The following is a 24639-nucleotide window of genomic DNA, read 5'->3' as shown; positions in this document are numbered from 1 at the left end:
ACAGGGCCCTTCAGGGGGTTAGTATTGTGGACAGATCCATAGGCATCAATTCAAACACCCACTCACACAACACAGAGGCAGAGCGCTCTGCAATAGACCAACACGAAGGCTAAAACCCCCTCAATTTATCAAAGTGGTGCCACAAATCAATGTGGATTACTTTGGGAGAAAGCATTGCTCATGTGGCTGTGCATTTCCATTACCACACAACAATATTGGCCTTTTGGGAGACTGCGGTAATTTTATCTATTGATCAAATCACAGGCAAAGATCATATAACCGCGTCTTGGTTTAGGCATAACTCAAATATGGAGGAAGGCGAAACCTTCATCTGTGTGTGGAAAATAGCCCTTACACACATACACAGTGCACTGCACAACAGACCTTGATCACAAATCACATCACTGTAGAGGTCAGACCAGACTCAGGTAACATATTGTCAAATAATAAAGGGATTATCCCTGTAATCCAAATGGTGAACACCTCCGCCACAGCAGTGTTTGTGACCTTGTCTGATGTCTGACTACCTGTGAAATGTTGATAAGCCGAGTAATTCAAATGTGTGCGTTTAAGCCCTAAAGGAATAGTTTGACATTTCTGGAAATATGCGTGTTCACTTTTTGAGTTAGATGAGAAGATTGACACCACTCTCCAACAATGCTGCAGGCCAGCAGCTAATCTTCAGCACAAAGACTGGAAACGAGGAGAAACAGCAAGCCTCACTCTGTCCTAAAGTTATAAAAATCCACCTACTGTACAAGCTCACCAACTAACAGGATGATCAAGCTCCGTGATTACCCTGGCAAATGTTCTTTTTCAAATAATGACCGCCTCGCTGCACATTATCCCTTACTTAATATACCTGGTAATTAGTGACACAGTTTGATTTTTACCATTTCATTGGTGAGTTTAGAATTACTAGTAGGCTGTTTTTATAGCCCTCTAACAAAGCCATGTCGGCCATTTCCTCCCCTGTCCAGTCTTTGTGCTAAGCTAAGCTAACCAGCTGTTGGCTTAAGCATCTTTTTGAATAAGGTAGTATCAATGTTCTCATCTAACTCTCTTCCAGAAAGTAACCCAGAGTGTTTCACAAATGTGGAATTATTTATTTATCATAGTATGCACTTTACGGTGATGGTAGTGTTACTTTTTAATCTCACATTTTATTTCTTTGGACAAACAGATGAAAAAAAAAAGCCTCTCCTGGCTTGTTAAATGAGAATTCAGTGTTAATCACAGTAAACCCCAGAGTCATTTTGAGTATGCTATACTCAAATATTTTTCACCTTGATGTTTCATCCACTAACACAAACCAAACAAACTAAATCATGTGGGAGCGCCTCTTCAGTGCTAAACTCAATTAAAAGGGAGGAGGGAGGGTGGTTCTTCTGAAACCGCAGCGCAGCCTTGGATGAAACACAAGTCAATGCCACATGAAGAGAATCGATGCATTGAGCTGTAGTGTGAGACCTGCTACTCTTCCTTTACACTCCTCAGACTCTGAGGGTGTGAGACAAAGACACACCCACAGAGTCCCTTGCAACCCTTGTTGCTCACTGGAGAGCACATTTCAAATTGGTGTTGCTTGAGAGAAACAGAGAGCAACTGGGAATCTAAAACGCTGCTGTGTGGATGTGAACATCAGCTGACCTTGGAGAGTGACACAGCAGGGAGTGTGAGAGGCAGGCACACACTGCGAGGGTAGGCTGCTAATAATGGGAGTCCTGTCAACACATCTTACACTCTCCTGTTATTCAGCTCACACATTATCACACATCTGCTCGTCTTCGCTTAAATCAGATACAGTTATAATGAGGACAATCCACCATGGATGTGACCACAAAGGAGCAGCGCATCAACAGGATGTTGCCAGAAGTGAAACACTTTTTATATTTTGCTTCCTTGTATCTGCAGAGGAAAAACTGGATGTTTTCCAGAGGTGAGATGTACAGTATATCCACTGCAGTAAAAACATTCAGATAAGTGATATAAATAGTTTGGGTGCATCCCTGTCATGACTCCTTGTTTAGCAATCTGTACATCCATGTCTCTTGCCATCTCTTCTTTCTTCTGGTGGAAAAACACACTGTATAACTTTACATTCCTATAAAAATCAACATGACTGGCAGAAACTGCGAGAGGCATGTATAAACCCACACTGCAGTGACAATAAGCCAAGATCCCTTTATCAGCTGGGACTGAGCAGAGCTACGGGCGTTGCTCTAGATACGCACAATTGCTCCTGCTGCAAGTTTTGTTGGGTAATTTGTCCTATATGAGGAAGCAGAAAACCTGCAGGGCTGCGCAGACAGAGCCCAAATTAAACATTTAGCTTCAGCTCATCCCCTCTGAGTTCTGCAACACAAGTAGGAGGAGGTGAGAAAATGCCACATTGGTGTCATTTTGTTCACACTGTAATTACAAGCAACCAATGTCAGAAATAAAGTGTCAACTAAGCCACCGTCACTGGCAGTTTCAGCTAATTAAAATCCAATAATAACATAATCAATGCATCCAATTCAAAAGAAGCTGCGCCGTTTGTATCTGCTTTCTCTTTTCAACTAACTGCCACACAGCTGAGTGTTTTGTGCTTCAAATTTAGATTAAAACTCTGAAGAAGTACATCTGTAGGTTTGGACAAAGGAGAACATTTTACACAGATGTAACTTATCAGATCTAACACATACAGTACATATTTTCATTCACCGCACAGGCCTACAATAAGAGGGCACAGACAGTAAAGTCTATGCAGCTGGTTAATCAAAGGGCCTGGGGGGGGTGTTAAATGCTGAGACAAGAGTTCAAACCCCAGCAGCACTTCTTCCAACCTCAAACTCAATTACTATTGTTCACCAGCGACTTGTTCTGGTTGGTCCAGGACAAGAGTGGTGAAGCTTCAGTAACAAACAGTGCAGACAGAAGGCATCATTCCAAACTGAGAGGCAAAGATCACAATCTATCTAAAATTGAAGGTGTCTCCGTCTCTCTTTATGCCTTTCCTTTTGATTTTTTAAGACTACCATTGTTTGGATCATTCCACACTTGGCGGGTGTATTGCTGAGGACCCAAGAACGTACAGAGCTGAGTACTGGCTCTTCGGGACCTGTGTATTAGTAGTGTGTTGTGAAAACACTGTGGTGTATTGAGAAGGGACCCTTATTAACTGTTACTCCATCAAAAGGCTTTTTCACCATAGGGGAGCTGGGAGATGCAACTATGCCATTGCGGTTGAAATACCAAAGGAAGTGTCCAGTGTGGTTTATTTTGGATGAGTGGTTTTTGAGCGAGCCAAGCATTCTGCCCGTTCAAACAGGCATGTTTTGTATTAAACGAAAAAGGACAACCATTTTTCATGAATGCCTAATTTGTAGAGATGTCCCGATCCGATCACGTGATCGGGGATCGGAGCCGATCACGTGATTTTCAAAAGATCGGAATCGGGAGAAAAAAATCGGGGATCGGGAATCTTTTTTTTTTTTTATAAAATATTTTTATTATTTTATTTAATGTTACAAAACAAAAATGACCATGTTCACGTCTTAAAGTCATCCTGAGGCCTTAGTTTTGGTTTAAAATTACACAACATCATGTATGTGTTGCTTCTTTTGGGCTTGTTTTCATAGACCTGGTTGCTTATTTCTCTCAAATCTGGCAACAGAGTGGGCAGGGCGCAGTGTCTAATAGTAGCAGTAAGCTAACGAGAGGCTACGTTCAGCTGGTGCCTCGGGAGTCGGGACAGAGAAAATGTCAGGAGTTTGGAAGTATTATAAAATTGAAAGCAAAGGCAGTGTAACAGCCAGATGCAATGTTTGCAAGGCGGAGGTTCCGCGTGGTGGAAAGAACAGAGCTACGTTCAACACGACCAATCTAATACGCCACCTGAGAAACAAACACCAACAACAACACGACGAGTACACAGCAGCCACTCAGGTAACGGCACTGAAACAACCGACACTTTCAGAGACTTTTAAAAGGAAAGAGAAACTGCCCCAGAACAGTGAAAAGGCCAAAAACATAACAGCCAAGATAGCTGAATTCATCGCGTTGGATGACCAGCCGTTATCTGTGGTGGAGAACGTGGGGTTTAAGGGACAACTTGAATGCTTTTTTCCTTTTTTTTCTCTTAATGCATTGCATAAAGATCGGATCGGGAAAAATCGGTATCGGCAGATTGTCAAAATCAAATGATCGGAATCGGATCGGGAGCAAAAAAAGGTGATCGGGACATCCCTACTAATTTGTATATTATTTTCAAAAGATGCAGTTTGCAGCTATACTGTTTTGCTCCTGTACAGGTTACTGCTGCAGCAACATCATTTATACTCCAAGGTTCAACTCTGCTCTGCTTATGTCTGACAGTGTGACATTTTGATCAGATCCTCACTTGTTTCAAAGGGTTGCTTTCAACTTACATGTTTGAAGCCCACAGGTTCTCTGTTGTTTCATAACTCCAGATGTTCAGAAACGCAGACTGCATCAACCCCACATACAGTACACTCACGCGCTCTGAGGTCTCCTTTCATGTGCTCCGTCATACCCACTCACTATGTAGAGCAGTCATGATGGACAATTCTGTAGAAAAACCTAGAGTGTTTTAATCTAATTATTCCAATATTATCTGCTAATGACAACTGCAATTAGTTAAGACATTATATCTCACCTCTAGGCTTTGGTATGTGAAAAATATATGGACTGCAATTATTTCTGAACAATGAATGACACACGTTTTTTTATTTAAATAATATCTAGAATGTGGCTTTTATGTATGTTGCATTAAATTAAATTAAAAGGTTAAACTTTGTCCATATGGATTGATGCATGAAAAAAACTAAGCAAATAGACTCATATTTTAGATTTGACGGACATTTCTGCTCAATTACTGTAGCATCAACGTTTCAACGTTCTTGTCTTCTCTGATGCTGTAGGAGGCGTTCAGTAGTCATGTTAGTGAGTTGCACAGATGGCATTTAGACGGACAGCATCAGAGACTTCTTGTTTGAATATTGTTAATGCTAAATAACATCCCATGAGATGACCCCTCTGGCCTTGAGAGCTCAGACCACTGCAACATGGAAACTGCTTGAAAATGGTTAAAAGACAAGCAAAGGAAGAAAGCATCTGCACAAATAAGGCAACAGAAAAACCTAACAAACACAGACATGCTCAAATTCACACAAAAAAACAACCGAAAACAACAACTTGTAAACCATTTATGTTGTATTCTCTGCAATTTGCAGCAAGTTTCTATACTGTCTGTGGAAAAACACTGCACATTGATTGATGAAGGTGTTTGTGCTTGTGTTTGGCTGTTTGTTTTTTTTAACTAGAGAAGATTGTTAACCTGGTTTTATCTTTGTAGTGTCTTTCTTCCAATGAAATGTCTGATCATGTTACTGGGGGCAACCAACAAGTATCTCCCTAACGACGATGGTGAATAAGAAGCTGGGAGACACAGAGTGAGTCATGAAACAAACAGCAGCTCCGAAGATGGTGCAGAATACAGACATGGCCTCACATTTATTATCCTGTCCAAGAAGAAAGTACAGGAGGAGCCGGAGAGCTGCTGCACACAAACACAGGTTTGAACTTCAGTTGTCAAAACATTGTTTTTGTCCTCCAGTGCCCGCTAATGAGAGGGATACAGAAGCATGAGACACGGCCAGACTCATTACTCCACAGAACAATGGCTGTAATCGTCTTCCACCAAAACATTTCCCTCTCACTCCTCGTCCCGCTAATAGAAGTCACTCTTCTGAAGCCCCTGTTGTTCCTCCGCTTTCATAATGCTTGTTCCCGCTCCCAGAGCCTGTCTCATCTCAGCCATGACGAGCATCTCTACGCTCTGATCCTCATGTGCTACAAGCGCTTTATCTTCCACACGCTTCTCCTTCCCCTGAAAGCTCGTTTCAGCAGACGACAGAGACACCATCCCCGACGATTATCTCACCTCCCTGAAATGATGCTGACTGGTAACAGGCCATTGTAACTGTCTCTGCCTGCCATAGTAGCGGACCTTGAAGAGGTCATAATCAAAGTTGATATCAATTAACATTCTAATATCACATTTCATATGATTTATAACCAAACTTTGCACATCAGCACAGCCCTCTGGGATATCATGTGCTCGTTACTGTTCATTTTTGTCTCTCAATTTAAAACGAAAATGATCTTCAGCTCTCAACTATGTAAAACATGGTGTGTGTGTGTGTGTGTGTGTGTGTGTGTGTGTGTGTGTGTGTGTGTGTGTGTGTGTGTGTGTGTGTGTGTGTGTGTGTGTGTGTGTGTGTGTGTGTGTGTGTGTGTGTGTGTGTCCCAGTTTTCATGCAGAGGGCTCCTTGCCATCCCTTACGAAGCACAGTTGGGTGTACTGATCAATACAAAAGAAAAAAGCTTACAGCATATCTTTGCATTTTTCATTGTTGATGATAAAGACAGAATAATGAGTTTACAAATGGTTTGCTGATGGGGCTCTTTGGGTTTGTTCAACAAAATACGCACTTGCTTACAGATGTACGTGTTGAGGGGAGAAATGAACTAGCATGCACACAATGTTCATGAACTTTCTATATGATGTTCAGGCTGAAATAGATCCTACATTTTGCCTACATAAAAAAGAGGGGTGCTAGAGCCACAGCTAAGACATGGATCCTGCAGAGATGCAGCCTCCAGGGACTGAAACAGGCAGCAAGGGGATCAAAAAGAGTGTCGATTATGAGAGGGTGTGTGGGGGGTGAGGCATGCTAACCAAGCTGCAGCTGAAGCCATGCCAAAAGAAACAGTGTGAGCTGGCGATGAGGAAGAGGGAGCTGAAATATCAACCTAAGGGAGGAGCTGCTGGCCCAGAGGGGGGGCTGGCCTCCTTCATGCTAGGTAAACACAGATTCCCCATCATCCCCTCTAAATCAACAGCGATGTCCCTTATACTTTCTATTTGCCTTTATGCGTATATCGCATCTTCTTCTTCTTTAATAGAGCATATCTCCAAAAAACCCAAACGGTGAATAAGCAATCCACTTGTGGATAAAGAGAGAAAAAACAGCACCTCCCACAATCCAGTGCAGCCCGGGGGGAGTTTGAAAGTGAGCATGTGAGCAAAGAAAGCGTCAGGAAGAATCTCTCTCCCACTAGAGTGCAGAGTCATGTCAATGACAACAGATAAAGACAGAGGCAAAGCATGACACGTTCTAAATCTGACACTAATGCAAACATGTTTGGTTATGTAATAATTATCAAAAAAACTACTACGCTAGCTGTGGAGAGAAAATAGTATTTTGTGGACGTTTTTGCACTTAATATACTCCCACTGAGGCTCCTCTAAAAGGCTGATTTGTGAGGCTGTCAGATAATTCAGTGGTGCATATTTTCTTCTCTCATATATAAACACATGCAGGGGACATGCATGTACACAAAAAGTCCTACGGGGACGTCCAGAGATGAACTTTGTGGCCTGCTTCCCTGTTGCCAGTCCCATAGGAACTGATTAAACAACAAGGAGAGCTGAAGAAGATGCATCGTTCAGGCTGTCATCATTATTTAAGATTGTGCACTCCACCATGGAGACTACAGGGAATACATTACAGGTGACAAATCTGATCACTGCTTGACGTTAAATGAGTGTGTGAGTGTGAGTGTGAGTGTGAGTGTGAGTGTGAGTGTGAGTGTGAGTGTGAGTGTGTGTGTGTGTGTGTGTGTGTGCGTGTGTGTGCGTGTGTACTGATCTGGTGACCTTCTGAACAGCATTACTGTTAAGGTCTGACCTCCGACCTGAAGAATTCACCGCTCATTTATCTAATGAAGAGTGATTTCATCCTGGTTAACAATTTCCACCAGGCAGTTGGTATGTTTCTCTTTTACGAAACATACAAAATTCACCATTTCAAGTATTGCTCTGGCTCTTTATTACAAAATGTGTGTTTCTATGATCATTCGGAGAGTTCTTGTTAACTGCATTTATTCAAGAATTGATGCCTCTCAGATTTGTCTTCAGGCTCTTTATTCATGTTTAGCACCGCCTCATTAACCTCGAAAAAACAGTGTTCAGCACTGTGGTTGGCTTCTTTCTTAGGTAATGAGACAGACAGACAATGATAAAGGAAAATATTTGATATAAATGTTGTGTATTGCTCTCTCTTCTTCCCCCTCTTTCTGTTACAGTAGTGTTTATCTGCAGCCTGTCGCCTGGACCTGCCTACATACACACACATAACCACCTTGTTGCTTATCTGTCTAAGGATCACAACCAACCTTTACATCTACTTAAGCTCCATATACACAAATATACACACAGGCACGCTAACCCACACCCCCTGACCTGCCCTCCCACATGTGTACACACATAAAAGCCCATCCAGCACAACACAGCTGCTAATCATAGAACAAAGGGAGCTCCAGTCAGCAGGCTCTGCCATTGATCGGCTATAGAAAGCGGCAGGGAGGGCCGACAGTCAGCTTTGTAACATCAGGAGGAAGTTACGGCTCAATAGCAGGTAAAGGATGGAAGTCAAACACGTGAACAAAGCTCCATCTGTCTTTCTGTCTGTCTGAGCGCAGTATCAGACCTTTACACTGATGATGGCCTGTTGCGGCACGCCACTGAAAGCTCTGCATTTCATTTAAAAAAGGTGAAAGCCAGGAGGTGGAGGTTGATGTCTGTCACTTCACTGAAAACTAATACTCTCCATTCAGTTCATATAAAAGATGAGTCTGCTTCATAAAGCTTCTCTTTCCTGTGGGATTTGACATGATCGCAATAAATGTGAACACGGGTGTTGTTCAGTAGCAGCACCTGTGAGTGTTTTACTTAAAGCAACCGGCTCATCTTCAGAATAACTAAAGCTCAGACTTTTGCCTCTGGCCGTCTTGCTGTCTCTGCCTCCCTGTAAGCTCCGTTCACCCCTGTTGGCCTGTTCTATTCAGCAGTCTGGCCGGGTCGAGACCGCTTGTAAAGAAATACAGCATCGAGCGTTCTGTCAAACACATCCCAGGCTGCAGGTCAGACCAAAACATAGACACACTACAGACTGGCAGGCAGGGGAAAGAGAAGACGGACTTATGAGAGTGATATGCATATAAAATACAGTATATCATGCATCAAACACAAAAAGCTTTACCCCCAAACACATGACACTGTCTCTTCTTCTGTCTTCCCACATGTTTTCAGTTCAGGTCTGAAAACATCCAGAAAAACAGAAAAAACCTTGAGCTTTAATTACACATCAACCGGCTTCGCGTCAAAATGATGCATGGCTGCTGGTTTTTTGTGTTGGACGCATTGTGATTGTGTCCAAGAAAGCGTCTGTGAATACAAAAGGGGTTGGTGTGCAGAGATGTGAGAGCACACAAGCAATATGTTTTATTATTCCAAGGTTTTAAAAGATCCCCTTCAGATCATTTTAAATAAATAAAAACAACAATTAAAAACACTCTGCTCAGCATAATAATTTGTGTCTGATTTGGTTTTATCACAGAAAATACCTGCGTTTATCTGCCTCAATGAAAAGAATCCAAACTATGAATGTGCAAATGTTGTTACTACTTAATACAAGGCGCTTCAAACTTCACTGAAAAGTCCAGTCTCACCGATGCGTTGGAACATGTTTTCACATCACACTTGTGTAAGATCAATGCTGGACACAACTGGCTTTCAAACTAGTTGAGAGGTCACTATCTCACCAAGCTCTGGCAATGGGAATTATTCCTGGCGTTCAGTTGTCGCTAAAAAATATCTGGGCTAAGACTTTGTTTTTCCTGCCCGGGTTAAATTGTTAGAGTTTGATTAGCAACTTGAGACACAAGGCAAAGTTGACATCACCAAAGGATTTCACGTGACGCTGGTTTAGCTAACTAGCTAAACAAAAACTGCGCTTTTGGGCAGACAATAGGCGAGTGGTTCTGCCTCTTCTGTTCTCCTTACAAGAGGTGTCCCTGCATACGACGAAAGCCCGCTCAAATTTGATTGGTTGATGCAACTCAGACTACAATTGGAAGATATATAAATACAGAATCTAGAGATTAAGTCACAGTCATGTTCGTACGAGTTCAACTGAGATTTAAGATGAGCAAACAGAAACTCTCTGCAGCAGGTGAACATGAGAGTTCTTCCCTTTATTATGGGGTTTTGGTCCTTTGTTATTTGACAATGTCACCTTCTCTAGCTTACTGAGATCAACCATGAATCAGGAAAACAATCAGCATTTTATCGATGTTGGAAGGGATCAAGAGTTGCAGCTTTAATGTTGTCCTCTTTCTCTAATGTCCCAACATAAAAAGCATTTTACTAATTGATCAAAGAGTAATGTGCACTTGCTCTGATTTGACTGGCCAGCAAAGTTTATAAAAATATGACGATTCTGCAAAAGATAAGCCAGCCAATATTAACTTTTTTGATGACCCTGCGTATTTCCCCCCAGAGCGTTCTGCCTCAGAGCCCCCACTGCGTCTCTGCAGATCTTTCCACATAAATACAACCCCGACATTCATCTTTCTCTTTTGCATTTTACCGATGACTGCTTTGCCAACCAGGCGTAGTTGAGTGCCAGGTTTTCAGCTAGGTTGCTTCGTTGCTTCAATAGGAAATATATAGCGAGGAGGGGGAATGGGGATGGTATGTAACAAGCGGGCTTTTAACACTCGGTCTCACACCGATGAGTCTCAGCTCATCCTTGGGTGTTAAACACGGATCACGAGACAACCCAAAAATATCAGCGTAAAAGCAGAGGATGGAGACGAGAAGATGGGGAGTCAGCTCATCACTGCAAAGCACACCGAGACATGGGAATTAAGTGAAGTTGACAACTTGAAATATTAGAGCCTCTCTCGAAAATGTAAGGTGTGTGTGTGTGTGTTGAAGTGGGAAAAAGGACAAACTGTTCTTTCCACCATTATGGGGCTCACTGGTAGCACTGGAGTGGGGGCAGGACGGTCTGGAGGGTCCTCAGAGTAATGAGTAGCAGCAGGCTGAGTGCCTACTTACTTATTATGAAAAAGGTGCAACAGGAAAGTGAATTACAGCTGTTCAGCGACACCTCGTCACAGACCAGGAGCGTAAACTACATGACATCATCACACACGTTTTAAAAGCCACAGACTGAGGTCACTGCAGAGATGTTGGAAAACCACCAAGTTAAATGAAAGTAAACAGCAGTGCGATGATTGATGAAATCCCATCTAATTAGTTGATCAATATGAGAGTTAAGGGCGGCCGGTGGACCATGAGTGCTCTGGTCTGAGAGCATGTGTGCTGACCGCACTCTCCATTTAATCTAAACTGACAAGATGAGTAAAGCAGCCAAGGAGACACGGCCTTATTGACAGCTGGGAGTAAAATGCTGCATCTAAAATAACAAACAGCCCAGTGGACCTTTGTGTTGAGTCCCACAATAATAAAATAATGCTTTTCTCACACTGTTACAGCAGGACGGTCATCAAATAGTACTGTAAGACTTGTGATGTCGTTGTATAATGTCATTTAAATTGACATCATAAAAAAAAGCTTTTTTCTTCACTGGGTGTATTAAAATAACTTCTTCTACAACCTGTGATTCACTGAACAATCAGATTAACCCCATTTAAAAAACGCCTTTGTTGTGTCTTGCCATGCAGGTGGTAAGGAAATACTGTCATTGTGCTCTGAGGATCGTCCTTGGTGGGGCATTGTAAGTCATTAATTGCCAATTATTTTTTCTCTAATCATCGTTAAGTCTATTAAATATCAGACTAAATAAATAAAAAAAATGTTCATCCCAGTATCTCAAAGGCCAATTTGTTGTCTTTAATTGTCTTGTTTTGTCAGTCCAAATCCTATAGAAAAGCAGGAAAGCTCCACATGAGGCTGAAAGAGAATGATCTTCCATTTTGAATAAAAAACATTACTTAAACCAATCATCCATTTTCAAATAAGTGCCTATTATTGTTTTGTCAATCAACCAATTGATTTGTCAACGAATCATTGCAGCTCTAATTGATAGCTAACTGCAAAGACATTGCTATGCCGTGAGTTCCACAAACATTATATAAGTGCTACACCCCTGAACCTGGGCAAATAAAACCCAAGAGATCACTATACGTTCAGTACTTTTTGGGTGAACTGATCCTTTAATGGTTCCCTGCATCTCTGTATTATCCACACATATCTGGATCTATCACCATCATGATTTTTTATATTTAACTATAGTGAATTATAAATGTTGTAGAGTTTTACACACATGTTGCAGAATCAACAATATCTATTTGTTTTGGTTATGGCAGCTCATCATCACTATGTGCTAAAGTGCAGCACTTTTCTATGTATTATACATTGAATGTTTCATTTCATTTCACCCAGCTCTCTGCATCAGAACACTCTCAGGGGGCACATCTTTCTACAGATTCTGTGGTAAAACTCCAAAGAAAGGCAAAAGAAAGAGACAGAGACACTAATTACTTCAGTGGAATAGAAACCAATGTGACCTGGAACTGAAACTATCAGTCATTGTGATCTCTTTGTAAAACCATACAAAAGAAAGTTACATATAGAGCTAAACACTTCTTTGACACTGAGGTGGAAGTATTAAGACTCACAGGAGGAGACTGATTGAACGTAACTCTTATCTCTGTTCACTTTGATGTTATGAGTCTGACATCAAAAGAAATACAAAAATGGTCTCAGTATTTCTGATAACAACCAAATCTTAAAATAACTGACTTCATTTTCAACAGAAATCACAATGATGACCATTTCCAACCAACACTGCAGACTTCACTTTGAAGTATGATATATGTGCACACGTTGTGTTTTTGTGTCTCAAAATCTGTTGCCAGGATACAAGCGAAGCCTAATAAGCCAGTTAATTAATGATGATTCGTACTCCCCTGCTGGAGAAAAAGAACTGAACCCAGCAACTAAACAATCAAATCAAAACAATTCACCTCTTTGTCTTCGTTTGCTGCTCTCTGTTCCTCACTGAAACCACTCAGAAAAGGGGAAAAATGCAAAGTGCAGACCAAATGTTTCTGCAACAACCAGATAAGATCCAAATCCAAAGTCTTTCCAATTTCCTATAGGCAAAAAGGCAATAACCTTGATGAGAAAACTCTGATTCATTCAAGCTTCAAGACAGAAGGTCATTATTTTTGCAGGTATCTTTTCATAAACCAAAAATAAAACTGTCTGGGAACAATGAACGTAACAAACCTTGTGTCAAATACCCCAGCAGATTTTTTGTACAAAATTGCATTTTAATAAAGCCAATGGTTGGAATATGTTGGTGCTGAACAAAATAGAGACCCAACCATGCTACCAACCTGCCCACTATACTTAAACCCCAATAGTCCTAAAATGTCCAATTTATCAAAAAGCCCATCATCCTGTAAAAAAAACAGCCCATTGCTCTGAAAATACACACTCCTAGCATCAAAGAAGAGCACATATGATTAATTATTTTGCAGAATGACAGCAATAATTGTTTTCCTTCTATGGTGAAGTTATGACATGTCCCACTCTGCCTCCGATTGGTGAGCACTCACTGCCTTGGTTGGTCAGGTTTAGGCATGAGTTTTGAGATTGGTTAAAGAGAAGGTACGAATATCAGGTTCAGCCAATCAGAGCCAGAGTAGAGGGGGCATGCCTTTACTGCATTCTGTGAAAGTATTATCCATATGTGCTTATGTTTGTTCCAGAGAAAGTGTGTATTTTAAGAAAAATTTACATTTGTTTACTTGCTAACTGACTTTAGCAAAAATAGGAAAGAAAATTGGATTGTTGGGATTTTATTAATTATGGCTCAATGGAGAACAATGGCATAGCATGTAGACGAACATTGCCATCCTTCGAGTCGAGGTAGAAAGCAAACGGTTGACAACTTTACTCCAACATGGACCTTTGCCTTCTTTCCAAACACAGAAACACACCAAGATAAAGAGGTTGACAGCATCCGAATATGCCCCGCATCACAACCTCCTACAAAACACTTTGGAGCTTCTATTCAAACACTCGCTCAGGCAGATTAACGCAGAATTTGCTGACGGTTTGTGCTGGAAATGCTGCAGAGAGAGCTGCCTCACAACAAATACCAAGAATAACGCCTTAAGCCATCTTTGTTACGGCACTGTCTGTATATTTGGGTTGTTGGAGTGTTACTTTGAGAGCAGCTGTACACATAATTACCATTCATCTTCTACCACACAACCAGGGCGGGGGAGGAAAAAGGAGAGGAATAAATCCTTCTCTGGAAAGAGAGGCGATATCAGTGGTTCAGAGAGGAAGCATCACAATCTAATGTGAATGTGTAAAGGATGCCTGCAGTTCTTCCTTCTGATGGATTTACGTATACACATATGTTGTACCTCTTGTCTTTATTCTCCATGACAGGAACATATGAAAGGAGAAGAGATGTTTTTTGTTTATTCATGTGTGTCTGTGTTGGACACTTGGATCTCTTCCGATCGTTAAATTGTGGAGATGCGAGGTGAACAGTAATTAGTTCTACTTGTCAGCCAGTGACAGCTTCAGAGGCCCTTTGGCGGCCACGTCGCCTCTTTCAACCGAGACCCAGCAGGGCGGTATGATTCACGCCCAACAGGTAAACGTGCTGCTAATGTTTTTAAAGAAAGGCTGGAGGCCGCTGTTTGGTCGGCCTCTGCAGCCTCAGAGTGTGCACCACTCTGCATCATCTTTGTCACCAATTATGAATGACTAATTGTGACATGTACAGGAAGTGACTGTGGCTGGCTACTGGAGTGCCTAAGTGCTACAGGAGGGGTGTGGGATGATTACAAGCCCCAGGTTGGGTGCAAGAAAGACCAAGATATGAGTAGGATTAGTCTCTGTTGGCCAGGCAAGTGTGTGGGTGCGTGTGTGTGTGTGTATGTGGCTATGTGCGTGTGTGTATGGGTTTGCGTTATTGTGCTGTCAAACACACAACTCTAAACATCAAAGCTGTAAAACATGTTTTCCTACAGAGTGTGGAAGATCAAAATGAGGGAGACAGATGCTTTGTTATGCACAACACTGAAGTGGGACGTGCGTGTGTGTGTGTGCGTGCGTGCGTGCGTGTGTGTGTGTGTGTTCTACAGTGATTGCTCTGTGTAGGATGTAAAGATTACGCCTTCTCTCACTGTGGCTGATATGAAAATGAACAATGCCAGTCAGCACAAAGTTCCTCAATGACATCCCACAGTGACCACACAAAGACACACACACCTACATCATGCACAAACACACACGTTACCTTACAGAAACACACAAGCAGGGTATTTTGCCAACCTCCTCATTAGCTCAGTTAACCAACATGACAGGAAGCTCTACATAAAGTCTTCAAGGTTCAATGTTAAAGCACACATGCCATAATATCAAGATGTTTTTTTTACTCCTGGTAACAGGGACACTTGTCTGCAGGATATCAGAGGTTCATTTAAAGTGCACCTATCATGCTATTTTTAGGCAATAGCATAGGTCTCAGATATATAAATATATATATAAAAAACATGTCTATGAAGTGTTTTTCTCAAAATACCAAACAGATCACCCGTTCTAGCCATGCCTCATATCCCTCTATTTCACTTCCTGTTTCAAAAGTGTTGATTTTGGGTATAAAGCTTTAAAAAAAAGAAAATTGATTAAAAAAAAAAAAGGAGGGGGCTGAGCTCGTGCGGGACCCGGCAGCTACTGTCTAAACTAAATACTGCCGTGATGAAACGCCATATCATGGATTATCAAGGATTATTTCTGAAACAGTATGGAGCTCAAAGGCTTTCTCTCTTGCCGGTTATACCACAAGGTGAGTTCCTTTTTATTTCCAGCTTCTTCACACACATGCTCTCCAGTACAGGTTAGCTCTGAGTGTTAGCGATGCTAATGTAAACGCCGACCATATTACGTCCAAAACCGTCGGGCATTGTTTCTGATAGCAACTTTCTGATAGTGCCGTGGGTCCACATTTCCGATATTACGTCATATCGGACGCAAATCTGGATCAGCTCCGTTGTACCCCCGTATTTAGAGATTTGGGTACGGAGGAAAAGAGAGAGGGTTTTATTTTCTGACGCTGCGTGAGTTCCCTGACACACCGGGGACACATATTATGTATAAAGACATCAAAAAGTGCATTTTGCATGATAGGTCCCCTTTAAAGGCCCTGACACACCAGGCAGTCACCAGAGAACTCGCCGACACCCGACACCGACAGTTCCATCGACGAGTTCTCCTGCGTATTGGCCGTGTGTCGCACTGGAAATCACCGCAAAGACTTCAGCCGAGCACGTACGAACTGCGCATGCGTGAGTGGCAATAACTCTCCTTTCCAACAGGCGGCGGTAGTGTGTATTCGTCATTCAAAATAGGCAACAACCGGAAGACAGAGAAGAAGAACAGACTGATATAAACAAACAAATAGCGTGTGCGTTCCATTTTCACTCTCGTCCATCGAAAACATGTTTTACAATATAAAAATACATGAATGATGAAATGAGCACATAAAGTGCAGACATACTATAAAATCACAGTTAATAGACCTGCATCTGATGATCGCAGTGTTCTGGCGGGTGTGTAGTTTATTGAGTCAGCAATGTAATAATGGCCCACTTCTTGCTAAATTTACGATGAGATGAAAAAACCGGACTTGACCCAAACAAATCACGGAGCTCTCAGCAGAGGACAGCCGGGGACGCTCCCGCCGATATCAGAGATGTCCCTGCTATGTGTGGGAGGTAAGAGAGGACATTTAAGGGCTATGTTTGATGTCTTTAAGTATCACCTGCTGGTGTTTAGCTGCTGTCTTGTGCCTTAAATCGTTTGTTTACGTCCCTCACTTCCGTTTCGCCTCTCATTTGCTAGCTGAACAGCTGATCAGAGTGGTTTCTTGGCCCGATAGCTTGTGTCCGACACCCGGCCGATTCAACATGTTGAATCGGCCGGGTGTCGACCGTGAAAGGCCAAATAAGGCGTGTCACGGCCGAGGGTTCGGGACACACCAAATTGACTTTGGGCGACAAGGAACCCGTTTTCGCCCAACAACGCAAGACGGCCGATATCGGCCTGGTGTGTAGGGGCCTTTAGCAAACTCCCCATTGATATCCAGTAGCCTCACACAACAAACCATAACTAGTTTCAATAAACCTGACTGTTGTGTTGCCTCATTTTCGGCGTCTTGATTTGAACCATAGACTGTAGCCGACACATTTGAATACACCGCAAAGACATCAGCCGACTATCACGTACGTTCTGCGCATGCGTGAGGGGAAACAAGTCCCGTAGCCGCAGGCAGCAGATTCGCCATTCTAAAAAAGGAAACCGGAAAACCGGAAAACACACATCAAACGGGACCTATCATGCAAAATGCACTTTTTGATGTCTTTTATACATAAATATGTCACGCAGCGTCAGCAAATAAAACCCTCTCTCTTTTCCTCCGTACCCAAATCTCTAAAAACGGGGGTACAATGGAGCTGATCCAGATTTGCGGCCGATATGACGTCAAATCGGCGGACCCACAGCACTATCAGAAACGTTGCTATCAGAAACAATGCCCGACTGTTTTGGACGTAATATGGTCGGTGTTTACATTAGCATCGCTAACACTCAGAGCTAACCTGTACTGCACAGAGCATGTGTGTGAAGAAGCAGGAAATAAAAAGGAACTCACCTTGTGGTATAACCGGCAAGAGAGAAAGCCTTTGAGCTCCATACTGTTTCAGAAATAATCCTTGATAATCCATGATATGGCGTTTCATCAACACAGTATCTGCCGGTAGAATCTTCCGCATGAGCAGGCATAAGCTCCGCCCCTCTTTGAAAAAAAAAGCTTTATACATAAAATCAGCACTTTTGAAACAGGAAGTGAAATAGAGGGATATGAGGCATGGCTAGAATGGGTGATCTGTTTGGTATTTTGAGCAAAACACTTAATAGACATGTTTTTTATACATTTTTATATATCTGAGACCTATGATATTGCCTAAAAATAGCATGATAGGTGACCTTTAAAACTAAGCAGCGTTTTTGCCAACCATGCTCACACAACTTACCACTTAGCTTCATTCCAGACGACCATGTTGTGAATCATCACATTATCAGTAGTAGTATAATTTATTAGATGAGTTTAAGCTCGTTCTCTTTATCCATCCATGGCGAAACTGCGGGGACACACCGCGAAAACATGGCCGACCGAAGAGAGAAAAAAACACTTTCCTTTCTGGAGAAATTAACTGTCTACATGCATCTTAAATCTACACAAGGAATATTAATTGATGATGTTGAGTTGTCTTATTTAGGCTACTCAGACAAAAACGTAATATACAAGGATCTATATAGTGTATGACAAGGATCCAGCTTTCTAATGAAATCAGCTTCTGATGGCGCTTTCAATAATCACAGATACTGCATTTCCTGCTATTATATCTTAACATTTAAGATCAGATTGAATGCGGGCTGAATAAATCTTTTCCAGGCCACGTTTCAGATAAGAAGCATTTAAACAAATTTGAAGATTTCTTTTTTTTCACAGTTTAGAGCTCAAAACTTTACAGAGAGTAACTTCCAATGTCTGATTGGTGATGGAACTGTTTGGGTTTATTGATAAAACCGAGACTTCACGGCCAGATGCGGCGTTCGTTGTGGCCGGAGATTTCAACACCGCCAACATGAAGAAGGTTTTGCCAAAATATTACCAACACATCAACTTCCCGACGCGCGGGGGAAACATACTGGACCATGTTTATTCCCCTTTCCGGAATGGATATAAGGCTCTCCCTCGCCCTCCCTTCGGCAAATCAGACCATATCTCACTACTGTTGTTGCCTGCTTACAAGCAGAAACTTAAAAGGGACAGACCGATAACAAGGACAGTACAACGATGGAGCGAGGAGTCAGATTCAGCACTGCAGGATTGCTTTGCATCTACGGATTGGAGTGTGTTTGAGGACAATAACATCAACACACACACGGACACTGTCATCTGCTACATTGGGAAATGCATCGATGACGTGGTACCGAAGGTTTCTGTACGGACATTCCCAAATCAAAAGCCCTGGGTAAACGGTGAGGTGCGCGGCAAACTGAAAGCGCGCACTCTCGCGCACACAGCGGGAGATTTGGAGGAGTACAGGAAGTCTAGGTATGATCTCCGGAGAGCAATAAAAAATGCAAAGAGACAGTACAAAGAGAAGGTGGAATCTGACTTCAAAGGCTGTAACACTAGGAATATGTGGGCGGGACTAAGGACAATGACTGACTACAAAGGAGCAGCGGGGGGTGCTGCGGGAGTGTCTGCGTGCGCATCTCTCCCAGATGAGCTAAACAGTTTTTTTGCACGCTTTGAGAGCAGCCAGGCTGTGGAGGTACAGAGGGACCAGGAGCTACACTGCCCTTTTGTTTTAAATAGGGCAGATGTGTGTAAATCCTTTAAAAGGGTTAACCCACACAAGGCTCCTGGACCTGATGGCATCCCTGGCCGTGTTCTCAGGGTGTGTGCAGTTCAGCTGGCAGAGGTGTTCACAGACATCTTCAACAGGTCCCTGCTGCAGTCTGTAGTCCCCACATGTCTTAAACACTCCACCATCATTCCTGTCCCCAAAAAGACAATCATCACCTGCCCCAACGACTACCGCCCAGTAGCACTCACCTCCATCATAATGAAGTGCTTTGAGCGGTTAGTCAAATTATTCATCACCTCCTCCCTCCCTGAATCTCTGGACCCCCTGCAGTTTGCCTACAGAGCAAACAGGTCCACAGACGACGCCATAGCCCTCACCATCCACACTGCCCTCTCACACCTGGACCCGAAGAACAGGAACACATATGTGAGAATGCTGTTCATTGACTACAGTTCAGCATTCAACACCATTGTGCCCTCCAAGCTGGCCATCAAGCTCAGAGACCTCGGGCTCAACAGCGCCCTCTGCGACTGGATCCTGAACTTCCTGACGGGCAGACCCCAGGCAGTGCGGGTGGGAAACATCACATCCTCCACCCTGATTCTCAACACCGGTGCCCCTCAAGGCTGCGTGCTCAGCCCTCTCCTCTACTCCCTGTTCACCCACGACTGCGTGGCCACACACAGCTCCAACACCATCGTGAAGTTTGCTGATGACACGACCGTCATCGGCCAGATCACAGACGATGACGAGACGGCATACAGAGAGGAGGTCGAAAACCTGACATCTTGGTGCCAGGAGAACAACCTCCATCTCAACATCAGCAAAACAAAGGAGCTGATTGTGGATTACAGGAAGCAGCAGGGAGAGGGACACGCCCCCATCGCCATCAATGGGACTACGGTGGAGAGAGTCAAAAGCTTCAGGTTCCTTGGGGTCCACATCACTGAGGACCTGACATGGTCTCTTCACACCACCACCATCACCAAGAAAGCTCGACAGCGGCTCTTCTTCCTCCGCAGGCTGAGGAGGTTCAAAATGGATTCCAGGATACTCTGCAACTTCTACAGGTGCACGATAGAGAGTATCCTCACTGGCATCATGACGGCCTGGTACGGCAGCTGCACCGACCTCGATCGTAAGGCTTTACAGAGGGTGGTGAAAACTGCACAGCACATCACCAGGACGGAGCTGCCATCCATGGAGGACCTTTACTCCCAGCGGCTCAGGAAGAAATCACTACGGATTATCAAAGACCCCCATCACCCCAGCCACAAACTGTTCTTTCTGTTGCCTGGCAGACGTTACCGCAGCATCCGGGCAAGGACAAGAAGATTCGGAGACAGTTTCTTCCCGCGGGCAGTGAGACTGTTAAAAAATTGAACTGTTGAAACAACTTCAAACATTCAACTGCTACTCAGTAGTATGTATCTAATACCTAATATATATATATCATTCCAATAACTTGTATATAGACTCATACTGCACTATTCCACATCATAACTTTATTTCATTTTTATAACTATTATTATTTTTGTATTGCTCTTGCTCTTATTGTTATTATGTTATGTTATTATGTTGCATTGTTGGAGAAGCCTGTGACATAAGATTTTCAACTGCATAATTACTCTGTAGCTATGTCAGATTGACAATAAAGAACCTTGAACCTTGAAGTGATTTGGCCACAAGCAGAGTCTCCAGATGTGGAGCTGATATCAGACGCGTTATCTGGGGATCTGGGTTTCGGGACCACTGAGGCCCATGGCTCTTCCTCCTGGCTATTTGTTTTCAGCACCTGGCTCAGCTTAAGTTACACTAAACCTTATCTTAGCTGTGCCTTAAGGCCCAGACACACCAGGCCGAAATCGGCCGTCTTCGTTAGTCGGACGACGAAGCGTGCCCTGTCGCCCAAACTCAATTTGGTGTGTCCCGAACCGTCGGCCGTGACACGCCTTATTTGGCCTTTCACGGCCGACGCATGGCCGATTCAACATGTTGAATCGGCCATGCGTCGGACACAGGCAGTCGGACCAAGAAACCACTCTGATTGGCTGTTCAGCTAGCGAAGCAGTGCATGAGAAGCAAAACGGTTGCTTGAGAATGTCTTCCACAAGCAACACTCCAATGGCTGATAGCTCCAGTACCGCACGAAACATGTTTTCGATGGACGAGAGTGAAAATGGAACGCACACGCTATTTGTTGTTTGTTTAGATCACGCAGTCTATTCTTCTTCTCTGTCTTCCGGTTGTTGCCTCTTTTGAATGACGAATACACACTACCGCCGCCTGCTGGTAAGGAGAGTTATTGCCACTCACGCATGCGCAGTTCGTACGTGCTCGGCTGAAGTCTTTGCGGTGTGTTCCAGTGAGACACATGGCCAAGACGCAGGAGAAAACGGCGACGCAACAGTCGGCGTCGGCGTCGGCGAGTTCTCTGGTGACTGCTTGGTGTGTCAGGGCCTTAACACACAGTTCCTTTAAAGTCTTGATAAGATTTAATATCCTTTACTGGGCCATTTTTCATTGACACCTCTTTATTAGTGAGATCAGTTTGTGAGTGAAGATTAGTCTCTTTTGACGTTTGGTGCAAACATAAAATACAAAACATATTGAAAAACAGTTTTATGTGTAGCTGAAATAAACCAAGATCATCAGATGTAGAAAAAGGAAGGTTGATGGTCTCCCTGAAGACAAAATGCTTTTTCTTTGTTTATTGGATTTACATTAGATTAAAGATGAAGTACATTTCATGTTATATTACCCATTATAAGAACATCACTAAACTTTTAATAAAATACCATTCATCTCTGAGAAGATTTGTATGGATTGATGAATATTTGAAAGAAAATGCTTTCGCTGTGTTTAAGATGAGAGCCTTTTTTTTGTCATGTTTTGCTCTTGTTTGCAGTGTAATCAATAATTGTTTTGGTCGAGGACATTTTGTGCCTCTCTGCAGCTGTATATTTGTTGTTTGTGCATGACACAATAAATAACGAACACACAGTCAGGGGACAAAGGTACATCAGGTTTTGGTGCACAAAGAAAGCAGGAGGTAAGATTCAGCACAACAGGCTGACAGACCTCCAATCAGCCTGAGGAATCGATCAAGAATGTGCATTGACCTTTGCCCTCTGACCCCTGTGGTTACCTCTCTTCCCTGTAACTATACACTCCCACACAGAAGGGAACTGACACATGTTCCCTCACTCTCCCCCTCATTTTATCTCTCTCTCTTACAACAACACCCATTCATTGACCCTTTATATTTCCATCACTGCATTATGAAAAGCCACACACACACACACACACACACACACACACACACACACACACACACACACACACACACACACACACACAACACACACACACACACACACACACACACACACACACACACACACACACACACACACACACACACACACACACACACACACACACACACACACACACACACACACACACACAGATGGCCCTTGTGCCACAGACCTCCCCTCAACCCTGCACTCTACCCTGCTGCGTCTATAATTAATGGGGCAGCCCTGCTTCGGGTCTGTGGCAGAAAATCAGGGATGTGTGTGCATTCATAAATATTTACGTAAAACACCATGAAAATTTAACATGAAAAACAACATCTCAAACACAACATGCCCTACTGTACACACCAAGGAGCACTGTAAAGCATTCCAAAATAAATACCCTGCTCTTTGACAATATCTGTGTGTGTGTGTGTGTGTGTGTGTGTGTGTGTGTGTGTGTGTGTGTGTGTGTGTGTGTGTGTGTGTGTGTGTGTGTGTGTGTGTGTGTGTGTGTGTGTGTGTGTGTGTGTGTGTGTGTGTGTGTGTGTGTGTGTGTGTGGTATCACTGATGATTAGCTCAAAACGAATTGCCTAAGATTGTCACCAAAATTAATTCAGAAACCTAATTTCTTCCTATTCATGGCGATGGCACCCCAATTAGTTAAACTCTCCTCAGACTGAAGAACGGAACCTCTTTGAAACATAACACAAATCAAGTAATAGCTTATAGTATCGATATAGGTTGTTATCCTATAGACACCACATTGAGATCATTATGCATACAGATTATTGATAGCCTACTGTATTGATGCAAACTACCAATCTGTAAGGAATTAGCTGCTACACCACCTTTCTTCTTCTTTACAACATAAAAAACTCACATCATGCTTGTTTATTGCCACCAAATAGACGCAGCAGTGTGTAATGTAGTACTCACAGAGAAACCTGCCCAGAAGGGGCACGAGTGGCGGACTCTGGGGGAGGTGGTGAGAGCCAGAGCCGCGAAGCTGACGGCCAGGATGAGACTCCCCAGGACCATCTGAGAGACCCCCAGTGCCAGCATGATCCTGGTCCGGGTCCGGTACTCCCTCAGCCGGGACAGGCTGCGGGACAGCGACGCGGGGCTCAGGGACCCCGGGCCGCCCATGCTGCTGCCGCCGCGGTGCAGCGCGCTCACCGGCATGGTCACTGAGGGGTACGACAAACTCAGCAGCACAAATAAACGAAATTACATCCACAGACAGCCGAGTCGTTGAGTTTCCTGCAGTGCGCTGGTTAACGGTACACTGGAGGTCAGTATCCGGTGGGGATGATCCTCATCAATTAGGATGCTCGGAGTCGCTCCAATTAGAGCTGCTCTGCGGCGGATGGGAAGAGAAAGGTGAGAAAAGAGCGGACTGTGCGAGCCAGCAGATGTTTACCATAACACTCCTCCAAAGTATGAGGATTCTCAAGTCAAAACGCACCAAAAAAAGAGCTGGGGTTCTCGGCGTCTGCTCCAGCAAAGAGCCCATTCCTCAAAAGTGGAAACACAAAAGGGCAAAAGCGCATCATCCTGCTGTCAGCCAGCCTTGCACCATTGTCACGCTGTCATGCTCGCCTCTGCAGGCTCTCCAACTCCTCTAAAGCGAGAGGTGAAGCCTCGTTAAGACGCGAATAAAAGGAAAGGTGCACTCCTGTACGATTAAACAGAGAAAAAACGTTGAAATAAGGCAGAAATCATCGGGGTTTTAGGTGTCTAGTTAAATATCCGCAGTTGTGAGCGAGCAGCGTTTCCTCTGTGTGAGGTTTTCACAGACGACAGCAGCTCTCGCAGCCAGGACAGGAGATGCACACTGCGTATTGGAGAGGTGCCACTCTGTGCGTCTTCATGGCGGCGAGCTGCACGGAGTGTGTTTTTACTACGAGAGTGGAGGAGGGGAGGAGGAGGGCTCTCTACTATCAGGCACCATCAAAAACCTGCGCCTGATTTGTTACTAGCTGCTGGTGA

The 24639-nt window shown here is 43.5% G+C and overlaps 1 protein-coding gene across 1 annotated transcript in view; it reads right to left on the bottom strand.

Annotated features, from left to right (window-relative positions):
* The window catches only part of fam189a1 (family with sequence similarity 189 member A1), an 84243-nt gene extending 60411 nt beyond the window's left edge, over window positions 1-23832 (bottom strand). Inside the window, exon 1 of the mRNA XM_034116698.1 lies at window positions 23587-23832. Within this exon, the coding sequence (XP_033972589.1) occupies window positions 23587-23832 (246 nt within the window). The remainder of the gene's footprint in view (window positions 1-23586) is intronic.
* Window positions 23833-24639: the final 807 nt, after the last annotated feature.

Source organism: Trematomus bernacchii, unplaced genomic scaffold (genome assembly GCF_902827165.1).
Source record: "Trematomus bernacchii unplaced genomic scaffold, fTreBer1.1, whole genome shotgun sequence".
NCBI lineage: Eukaryota > Metazoa > Chordata > Actinopteri > Perciformes > Nototheniidae > Trematomus > Trematomus bernacchii.
Note: the sequence above shows the minus strand (reverse complement) of the source record. Positions and strands in the feature narration are given on the sequence as shown.